Raw genomic sequence first — 12,486 nt, 5'->3', positions numbered from 1 at the left:
AAGCAATACATATTAAACATAATAAAATTTTATGTTTTATTTTTATTAATTTTTTTATTCTTTTTTTATTATGTTTCATTTTTATTATTTTAATTAAATAATTAAAATAAAACATCATAAAATACAATTCTCACGACCTTTCGGCCACAACGCAAGCAGCCGTCCCCTCAGGTGGAGAACAGCGTCTGTCGGGGAGACAGCGTCTGAATTCAGACGCTGTCTTCCCTACGTGACTTTACCGAAAGAACCAAGAAGATGAATCCCTGCAGTCACGAAAGCTTTAAATCGAACCAAATACTACTAAAGCCCCCGCACCCCTCCGTGTTTCCTTTAAAAGACTGCTGGGGCAAGTGGTGGAGCGTGAGGCCGGGGTGGTGTGGCCGGCACCACGCACCCCGCGTGGCGACGATTACTACGCACCGGGGTATGCATTTGAGGCTGAGTCGACCTAGGGGAGGCCCCAGGACCGGTTCAAATAATCGTCACCGCTGTTGGTTGCCCTGAGCGGGAATCAAACACTCGGGGTTGACGATTCGTAGCGCGGTAACCGCTCAACTACTGCTGTACACACACTTGTACCAGAGGTCGCAACCGGGTACCCGATACCCGTGCCCTACCCGATACCCGTACCCTACCCGATACCCGTACCCTACCCGATACCCGTACCCTACCCGATACCCGGCTACCCGTACCCGGCCGGGTACGGGTAGCCGTTTGCGACCCTGGTGCGGCCGGGTACGGGTACGGGTAGGCCGTGAGTCACTGGTGAGTCACCGTGATTGTCACTCATTTCCCAACGTCTTGTCTCTTCTCACAATTCAAGTTCCTAGAATCAACCCACCCGCGCCTGCAACGTGGCTTCATCCCAGAGGTCGCAATCGGGTACCCGATACCCGTACTCTACCCGATAACCGGCTGGGTACGGGTAGGGTACGGGTACGGCCGGGTACGGGTACCCGTTTGCGACCCTGGTGCGGCCGGGTACGGGTACGGGTAAGGAATCAAAACCCGTTTGCGACCTCTGACACGTACACACACGCACACACATACAAAGGTCCCCCGCGTAGCCCTAACAGACTGTTGAGGCAAGTGCTGTCAAGCGAGGACCTGCGAAGACCAAGCCTGGCTGCCTGCCTTTGCCTCCCCCTCGTGGTGATGTTGACACATTGCACCAGGTACTTATTGCAGCCCCCAGGACCAGTTTAAATCATCGTAGCCGTGTTGGCCGTGAGCAGGCATCCAACTCGGGTGACAGCCGGGTTTGCAGCGCGGCACGAGCCACTGCGCCATCGCTCCCCACTGAAACACACACCCCCTCACCCACCCACACCCTCACCCACCCACCCAATCATTCACCCAGACACCCCCTCACCCACCCACCCACCCAATCACTCACCCACCCACCCCCTCACCCACCCACACACACACAATCAGTCAGTCACCCACACACCCAACCAGTCACCCACTCACCCAATCACTCACCCAATCACTCACCCAATCACTCACCCAATCACTCACCCAATCACTCACCCAATCACTCACCCACCCACCCAATCACCCACCCACCCAATCAGTCACTCATCCACCCAATTAGTCACCCACCCACCCAATCAGTCAGTCAGTCAGTCACCCACCCAATCAGTCAGTCAGTCACCCACCCACCCAATCAGTCAGTCAGTCAGCCACCCACCCAATCAGTCAGCCACCCACCCACCCAATCAGTCACCCACCCACCCAATTAGTCACCCATCCACCCACACACCCAATCACTCACCCACCCACCCACACACCCAATCACTCGCCCACCCACCCAATCAATCACTCACCCACCCAAACAGTCACCCACACACCCAATCAATCACTCATCCACCCACACACTCAATCACTCGCCCACCCACCCAATCACTTTCGCCACTCACCGTTAAAGCACTGGATCCACTTTCTCCTCTCGTCGCGCTGACCCCCGACATCGAACATGCTGCACCACACGGGGGGGGGAGAGGGGGGTGGGGGGTGAGACCGGTGCGCTCACCACGCGCTCACCACGCGCTCACCACGCGCTCACCACGCGCTCACCACGCGCTCACTCACGACGTTGTTGATGATCCTGCCGATGATGATGCTGCTGCTGATGTCGCAATGATGATGATGCTGCTGCTGACGATGATGATGACAATGATGACGATGATGATGCAGCAATGATAATGATGGTGATGCTGATGATGATGACGATGATGACGATGATGACGCAATGATGATTATGGTGATGCTACTGATGATGACGATGACGACAATGATGACAATGATGATGATGACAATGATGACGACGATGATGATGCCGCAATGATGATTATGGCGATGCTGCTGATGATGATGACAATGATGACAATGATGACGATGATGACGGTGATTACGATGATTATGGTGATGCTACTGATGACGACAATGATGACGACGACAACGATGACGACAACGACGACAACGACGACAACGACGACGCCACAATGAGGATGATGGTGATGCTGATGATGATGATGACCACGATGATGATGACGGTGATGCTACTGATGATGATGATGACGACGATGATGATGACGGTGATGACGACGACAACGACGATGACGACACCACAATGATGATGATGATGATGCTGCTGCTGCTGATGATGGATTGGCTCCCGTGCGGCACTCACTGAAAGTTCACTTTGTCCACCTGAAACCTCGTCTCAAAGATCCCCGAGGTGAGAACTCGGCACCGTAGGAGGTCCTGGCAGCCACAGACGCCACTGTTACCATGGTGACCGGCTGATCACCACCATCATCATCATCATGATCTTCATCACCGCCATCATCATCACCACCACTCACTCAGCAGAACAGGGGGAGATCACACAAACTCCACTCACTCACTCTGTAGAACAGGGGCAGATCACACAAACACCACTCACTCACTCTGTAGAACAGGGGGAGATCACACAAACTCCACTCACTCACTCTGCAGAACAGGGGGAGATCACACAAACTCCACTCACTCACTCTGTAGAACAGGGGGAGATCACACAAACTCCACTCACTCACTCAGCAGAACAGGGGGAGATCACACAAACTCCACTCACTCACTCTGCAGAACAGGGGGAGATCACACAAACTCCACTCACTCACTCTGTAGAACAGGGGGAGATCACACAAACTCCACTCACTCACTCTGTAGAACAGGGGGAGATCACACAAACTCCACTCACTCACTCTGCAGAACAGGGGGAGATCACACAAACTCCACTCACTCACTCTGTAGAACAGGGGGAGATCACACAAACTCCACTCACTCACTCTGTAGAACAGGGGGAGATCACACAAACTCCACTCACTCACTCTGCAGAACAGGGGGAGATCACACAAACTCCACTCACTCATTCTGTAGAACAGGGGGAGATCACACAAACTCCACTCACTCACTCTGTAGAACAGGGGGAGATCACACAAACGCCACTCACTCACTCTGTAGAACAGGGGGAGATCACACAAACTCCACTCACTCTGTAGAACAGGGGGAGATCACACAAACTCCACTCACTCACTTTGTAGAACAGGGGGAGATCACACAAACTCCACTCACTCACTCTGTAGAACAGGAGGAGATCATACAAACTCCACTCACTCACTCTGTAGAACAGGGGGAGATCACACAAACTCCACTCACTCACTCTGTAGAACAGGGGGAGATCACACAAACTCCACTCACTCACTCTGTAGAACAGGGGGAGATCACACAAACTCCACTCACTCACTCTGTAGAACAGGGGGAGATCACACAAACTCCACTCACTCACTCTGTAGAACAGGGGGAGATCACACAAACTCCACTCACTCTGTAGAACAGGGGGAGATCACACAAACTCCACTCACTCTGTAGAACAGGGGGAGATCATACAAACTCCACTCACTCTGTAGAACAGGGGGAGATCACGCAAACTGCACTCACTCACTCTGTAGAACAGGGGGAGATCACGCAAACTCCACTCACTCACTCTGTAGAACAGGGGGAGATCACACAAACTCCACTCACTCACTCTGTAGAACAGGGGGAGATCACACAAACTCCACTCACTCACTCTGTAGAACAGGGGGAGATCACACAAACTCCACTCACTCACTCTGTAGAACAGGGGGAGATCACACAAACTCCACTCGCTCACTCTGTAGAACAGGGGGAGATCACACAAACTCCACTCACTCACTCTGTAGAACAGGGGGAGATCACACAAACTCCACTCACTCACTCTGTAGAACAGGGGGAGATCACACAAACTCCACTCACTCACTCTGTAGAACAGGGGGAGATCACACAAACTCCACTCACTCACTCTGTAGAACAGGGGGAGATCACACAAACTCCACTCACTCACTCTGTAGAACAGGGGGAGATCACACAAACTCCACTCACTCACTCTGTAGAACAGGGGGAGATCACACAAACTCCACTCACTCACTCTGTAGAACAGGGGGAGATCACACAAACTCCACTCACTCACTCTGTAGAACAGGGGGAGATCACACAAACTCCACTCACTCACTCTGTAGAACAGGGGGAGATCACACAAACTCCACTCACTCACTCTGTAGAACAGGGGGAGATCACACAAACTCCACTCACTCTGTAGAACAGGGGGAGATCACACAAACTCCACTCACTCTGTAGAACAGGGGGAGATCACGCAAACTCCACTCACTCACTCTGTAGAACAGGGGGAGATCACGCAAACTCCACTCACTCACTCTGTAGAACAGGGGGAGATCACACAAACTCCACTCACTCACTCTGTAGAACAGGGGGAGATCACACAAACTCCACTCGCTCACTCTGTAGAACAGGGGGAGATCACACAAACTCCACTCACTCACTGTAGAACAGGGGGAGATCACACAAACTCCACTCACTCACTCTGTAGAACAGGGGGAGATCACACAAACTCCACTCACTCACTCACTCACTCTGTAGAACAGGGGGAGATCACACAAACTCCACTCACTCACTCTGTAGAACAGGGGGAGATCACACAAACTCCACTCACTCACTCTGTAGAACAGGGGGAGATCACACAAACTCCACTCACTCACTCTGTAGAACAGGGGGAGATCACACAAACTCCACTCACTCACTCTGTAGAACAGGGGGAGATCACACAAACTCCACTCACTCACTCTGTAGAACAGGGGGAGATCACAAAAACTCCACTCACTCACTCTGTAGAACAGGGGGAGATCACACAAACTCCACTCACTCACTCTGTAGAACAGGGGGAGATCACACAAACTCCACTCACTCACTCACTCTGTAGAACAGGGGGAGATCACACAAACTCCACTCACTCACTCTGTAGAACAGGGGGAGATCACACAAACTCCACTCACTCACTCTGTAGAACAGGGGGAGATCACACAAACTCCACTCACTCACTCTGTAGAACAGGGGGAGATCACACAAACTCCACTCACTCACTCTGTAGAACAGGGGGAGATCACACAAACTCCACTCACTCACTCTGTAGAACAGGGGGAGATCACACAAACTCCACTCACTCACTCTGTAGAACAGGGGGAGATCACACAAACTCCACTCACTCTGTAGAACAGGGGGAGATCACACAAACTCCACTCACTCTGTAGAACAGGGGGAGATCATACAAACTCCACTCACTCTGTAGAACAGGGGGAGATCACGCAAACTGCACTCACTCACTCTGTAGAACAGGGGGAGATCACGCAAACTCCACTCACTCACTCTGTAGAACAGGGGGAGATCACACAAACTCCACTCACTCACTCTGTAGAACAGGGGGAGATCACACAAACTCCACTCACTCACTCTGTAGAACAGGGGGAGATCACACAAACTCCACTCACTCACTCTGTAGAACAGGGGGAGATCACACAAACTCCACTCGCTCACTCTGTAGAACAGGGGGAGATCACACAAACTCCACTCACTCACTCTGTAGAACAGGGGGAGATCACACAAACTCCACTCACTCACTCTGTAGAACAGGGGGAGATCACACAAACTCCACTCACTCACTCTGTAGAACAGGGGGAGATCACACAAACTCCACTCACTCACTCTGTAGAACAGGGGGAGATCACACAAACTCCACTCACTCACTCTGTAGAACAGGGGGAGATCACACAAACTCCACTCACTCACTCTGTAGAACAGGGGGAGATCACACAAACTCCACTCACTCACTCTGTAGAACAGGGGGAGATCACACAAACTCCACTCACTCACTCTGTAGAACAGGGGGAGATCACACAAACTCCACTCACTCACTCTGTAGAACAGGGGGAGATCACACAAACTCCACTCACTCACTCTGTAGAACAGGGGGAGATCACACAAACTCCACTCACTCTGTAGAACAGGGGGAGATCACACAAACTCCACTCACTCTGTAGAACAGGGGGAGATCACGCAAACTCCACTCACTCACTCTGTAGAACAGGGGGAGATCACGCAAACTCCACTCACTCACTCTGTAGAACAGGGGGAGATCACACAAACTCCACTCACTCACTCTGTAGAACAGGGGGAGATCACACAAACTCCACTCGCTCACTCTGTAGAACAGGGGGAGATCACACAAACTCCACTCACTCACTGTAGAACAGGGGGAGATCACACAAACTCCACTCACTCACTCTGTAGAACAGGGGGAGATCACACAAACTCCACTCACTCACTCACTCTGTAGAACAGGGGGAGATCACACAAACTCCACTCACTCACTCTGTAGAACAGGGGGAGATCACACAAACTCCACTCACTCACTCTGTAGAACAGGGGGAGATCACACAAACTCCACTCACTCACTCTGTAGAACAGGGGGAGATCACACAAACTCCACTCACTCACTCTGTAGAACAGGGGGAGATCACACAAACTCCACTCACTCACTCTGTAGAACAGGGGGAGATCACAAAAACTCCACTCACTCACTCTGTAGAACAGGGGGAGATCACACAAACTCCACTCACTCACTCTGTAGAACAGGGGGAGATCACACAAACTCCACTCACTCACTCACTCTGTAGAACAGGGGGAGATCACACAAACTCCACTCACTCACTCTGTAGAACAGGGGGAGATCACACAAACTCCACTCACTCACTCTGTAGAACAGGGGGAGATCACACAAACTCCACTCACTCACTCTGTAGAACAGGGGGAGATCACACAAACTCCACTCACTCACTCTGTAGAACAGGGGGAGATCACACAAACTCCACTCACTCACTCTGTAGAACAGGGGGAGATCACACAAACTCCACTCACTCACTCTGTAGAACAGGGGGAGATCACACAAACTCCACTCACTCACTCTGTAGAACAGGGGGAGATCACACAAACTCCACTCACTCACTCTGTAGAACAGGGGGAGATCACACAAACTCCACTCACTCACTCTGTAGAACAGGGGGAGATCACACAAACTCCACTCACTCTGTAGAACAGGGGGAGATCAAACAAACTCCACTCACTCTGTAGAACAGGGGGAGATCACGCAAACTCCACTCACTCACTCTGTAGAACAGGGGGAGATCACGCAAACTCCACTCACTCACTCTGTAGAACAGGGGGAGATCACACAAACTCCACTCACTCACTCTGTAGAACAGGGGGAGATCACACAAACTCCACTCGCTCACTCTGTAGAACAGGGGGAGATCACACAAACTCCACTCACTCACTCTGTAGAACAGGGGGAGATCACACAAACTCCACTCACTCACTCTGTAGAACAGGGGGAGATCACACAAACTCCACTCACTCACTCACTCACTCTGTAGAACAGGGGGAGATCACACAAACTCCACTCACTCACTCTGTAGAACAGGGGGAGATCACACAAACTCCACTCACTCACTCTGTAGAACAGGGGGAGATCACACAAACTCCACTCACTCACTCTGTAGAACAGGGGGAGATCACACAAACTCCACTCACTCACTCTGTAGAACAGGGGGAGATCACACAAACTCCATTCACTCACTCTGTAGAACAGGGGGAGATCACACAAACTCCACTCACTCACTCTGTAGAACAGGGGGAGATCACACAAACTCCACTCACTCACTCTGTAGAACAGGGGGAGATCACACAAACTCCACTCACTCTGTAGAACAGGGGGAGATCATACAAACTCCACTCACTCTGTAGAACAGGGGGAGATTACACAAACTCCACTCACTCACTCTGTAGAACAGGGGGAGATCACACAAACTCCACTCACTCTGTAGAACAGGGGGAGATCACACAAACTCCACTCACTCACTCTGTAGAACAGGGGGAGATCACACAAACTCCACTCACTCACTCTGTAGAACAGGGGGAGATCACACAAACTCCACTCGCTCACTCTGTAGAACAGGGGGAGATCACACAAACTCCACTCACTCTGTAGAACAGGGGGAGATCACACAAACTCCACTCACTCTGTAGAACAGGGGGAGATCACACAAACTCCACTCACTCACTCTGTAGAACAGGGGCAGATCACACAAACTCCACTCACTCACTCTGTAGAACAGGGGGAGATCACACAAACTCCACTCACTCACTCTGTAGAACAGGGGGAGATCACACAAACTCCACTCACTCACTCTGCAGAACAGGGGGAGATCACACAAACTCCACTCACTCACTCTGTAGAACAGGGGGAGATCACACAAACTCCACTCACTCACTCTGTAGAACAGGGGGAGATCACACAAACTCCACTCACTCACTCTGTAGAACAGGGGGAGATCACACAAACTCCACTCACTCACTCTGTAGAACAGGGGGAGATCACACAAACTCCACTCACTCACTCTGTAGAACAGGGGGAGATCACACAAACACCACTCACTCACTCTGTAGAACAGGGGGAGATCATACAAACTCCACTCACTCATTCTGTAGAACAGGGGGAGATTACACAAACTCCACTCACTCACTCTGTAGAACAGGGGGAGATCACACAAACTCCACTCACTCACTTTGTAGAACAGGGGGAGATCACACAAACTCCACTCACTCACTCTGTAGAACAGGGGGAGATCATACAAACTCCACTCACTCACTCTGTAGAACAGGGGGAGATCACACAAACTCCACTCACTCACTCTGTAGAACAGGGGGAGATCACACAAACTCCACTCACTCACTCTGTAGAACAGGGGGAGATCACACAAACTCCACTCACTCACTCTGTAGAACAGGGGGAGATCACACAAACTCCACTCACTCACTCTGTAGAACAGGGGGAGATCACACAAACTCCACTCACTCTGTAGAACAGGGGGAGATCACACAAACTCCACTCACTCTGTAGAACAGGGGGAGATCACGCAAACTCCACTCACTCACTCTGTAGAACAGGGGGAGATCACGCAAACTCCACTCACTCACTCTGTAGAACAGGGGGAGATCACACAAACTCCACTCACTCACTCTGTAGAACAGGGGGAGATCACACAAACTCCACTCACTCACTCTGTAGAACAGGGGGAGATCACACAAACTCCACTCACTCACTCTGTAGAACAGGGGGAGATCACACAAACTCCACTCACTCACTCTGTAGAACAGGGGGAGATCACACAAACTCCACTCACTCACTCACTCTGTAGAACAGGGGGAGATCACACAAACTCCACTCACTCACTCTGTAGAACAGGGGGAGATCACACAAACTCCACTCACTCACTCTGTAGAACAGGGGGAGATCACACAAACTCCACTCACTCACTCTGTAGAACAGGGGGAGATCACACAAACTCCACTCACTCACTCAGTAGAACAGGGGGAGATCACACAAACTCCACTCACTCACTCTGTAGAACAGGGGGAGATCACACAAACTCCACTCACTCACTCTGTAGAACAGGGGGAGATCACACAAACTCCACTCACTCTGTAGAACAGGGGGAGATCATACAAACTCCACTCACTCACTCTGTAGAACAGGGGGAGATTACACAAACTCCACTCACTCACTCTGTAGAACAGGGGGAGATCACACAAACTCCACTCACTCACTCTGTAGAACAGGGGGAGATCACACAAACTCCACTCACTCACTCTGTAGAACATGGGGAGATCACACAAACTCCACTCACTCACTCTGTAGAACAGGGGGAGATCACACAAACTCCACTCGCTCACTCTGTAGAACAGGGGGAGATCACACAAACTCCACTCGCTCACTCTGTAGAACAGGGGGAGATCACACAAACTCCACTCACTCACTCTGTAGAACAGGGGGAGATCACGCAAACTGCACTCACTCACTCTGTAGAACAGGGGGAGATCACGCAAACTCCATTCACTCACTCTGTAGAACAGGGGGAGATCACACAAACTCCACTCACTCACTCTGTAGAACAGGGGGAGATCACACAAACTCCACTCACTCACTCTGTAGAACAGGGGGAGATCACACAAACTCCACTCACTCTGTAGAACAGGGGGAGATCATACAAACTCCACTCACTCTGTAGAACAGGGGGAGATTACACAAACTCCACTCACTCACTCTGTAGAACAGGGGGAGATCACACAAACTCCACTCACTCACTCTGTAGAACAGGGGCAGATCACACAAACTCCACTCACTCACTCTGTAGAACAGGGGGAGATCACACAAACTCCACTCACTCACTCTGTAGAACAGGGGGAGATCACACAAACTCCACTCACTCACTCTGCAGAACAGGGGGAGATCACACAAACTCCACTCACTCACTCTGTAGAACAGGGGGAGATCACACAAACTCCACTCACTCACTCTGTAGAACAGGGGGAGATCACACAAACTCCACTCACTCACTCTGTAGAACAGGGGGAGATCACACAAACTCCACTCACTCACTCTGTAGAACAGGGGGAGATCACACAAACTCCACTCACTCACTCTGTAGAACAGGGGGAGATCACACAAACACCACTCACTCACTCTGTAGAACAGGGGGAGATCATACAAACTCCACTCACTCATTCTGTAGAACAGGGGGAGATTACACAAACTCCACTCACTCACTCTGTAGAACAGGGGGAGATCACACAAACTCCACTCACTCACTTTGTAGAACAGGGGGAGATCACACAAACTCCACTCACTCACTCTGTAGAACAGGGGGAGATCATACAAACTCCACTCACTCACTCTGTAGAACAGGGGGAGATCACACAAACTCCACTCACTCACTCTGTAGAACAGGGGGAGATCACACAAACTCCACTCACTCACTCTGTAGAACAGGGGGAGATCACACAAACTCCACTCACTCACTCTGTAGAACAGGGGGAGATCACACAAACTCCACTCACTCACTCTGTAGAACAGGGGGAGATCACACAAACTCCACTCACTCTGTAGAACAGGGGGAGATCACACAAACTCCACTCACTCTGTAGAACAGGGGGAGATCACGCAAACTCCACTCACTCACTCTGTAGAACAGGGGGAGATCACGCAAACTCCACTCACTCACTCTGTAGAACAGGGGGAGATCACACAAACTCCACTCACTCACTCTGTAGAACAGGGGGAGATCACACAAACTCCACTCACTCACTCTGTAGAACAGGGGGAGATCACACAAACTCCACTCACTCACTCTGTAGAACAGGGGGAGATCACACAAACTCCACTCACTCACTCTGTAGAACAGGGGGAGATCACACAAACTCCACTCACTCACTCACTCTGTAGAACAGGGGGAGATCACACAAACTCCACTCACTCACTCTGTAGAACAGGGGGAGATCACACAAACTCCACTCACTCACTCTGTAGAACAGGGGGAGATCACACAAACTCCACTCACTCACTCTGTAGAACAGGGGGAGATCACACAAACTCCACTCACTCACTCAGTAGAACAGGGGGAGATCACACAAACTCCACTCACTCACTCTGTAGAACAGGGGGAGATCACACAAACTCCACTCACTCACTCTGTAGAACAGGGGGAGATCACACAAACTCCACTCACTCACTCTGTAGAACATGGGGAGATCACACAAACTCCACTCACTCACTCTGTAGAACAGGGGGAGATCACACAAACTCCACTCGCTCACTCTGTAGAACAGGGGGAGATCACACAAACTCCACTCGCTCACTCTGTAGAACAGGGGGAGATCACACAAACTCCACTCACTCTGTAGAACAGGGGGAGATCATACAAACTCCACTCACTCTGTAGAACAGGGGGAGATCACACAAACTCCACTCACTCACTCTGTAGAACAGGGGGAGATCACACAAACTCCACTCACTCTGTAGAACAGGGGGAGATCACACAAACTCCACTCACTCACTCTGTAGAACAGGGGGAGATCACACAAACTCCACTCACTCACTCTGTAGAACAGGGGGAGATTACACAAACTCCACTCACTCACTCTGTAGAACAGGGGGAGATCACACAAACTCCACTCACT

At 50.9% G+C, this 12,486-nt stretch overlaps 1 protein-coding gene across 1 annotated transcript in view; it reads right to left on the bottom strand.

Moving 5' to 3' along the window:
* Window positions 1–12,486, bottom strand: part of LOC144952849 (guanine nucleotide-binding protein G(s) subunit alpha-like) — a 56,006-nt gene that overhangs the window by 8,532 nt on the left and 34,988 nt on the right. Inside the window, exons 7-8 of the mRNA XM_078883319.1 lie at window positions 2,693–2,766; window positions 1,920–1,978 (exon numbers count right to left, since the gene is read on the bottom strand). Of these exons, the coding sequence (XP_078739445.1) occupies window positions 1,920–1,978; window positions 2,693–2,766 (133 nt within the window). The remainder of the gene's footprint in view (window positions 1–1,919; window positions 1,979–2,692; window positions 2,767–12,486) is intronic.

The sequence above is a fragment of the Lampetra fluviatilis genome, chromosome 70 (assembly GCF_964198595.1).
Source record: "Lampetra fluviatilis chromosome 70, kcLamFluv1.1, whole genome shotgun sequence".
NCBI lineage: Eukaryota > Metazoa > Chordata > Hyperoartia > Petromyzontiformes > Petromyzontidae > Lampetra > Lampetra fluviatilis.
This window is presented reverse-complemented; position numbering and strand designations above follow the sequence as displayed.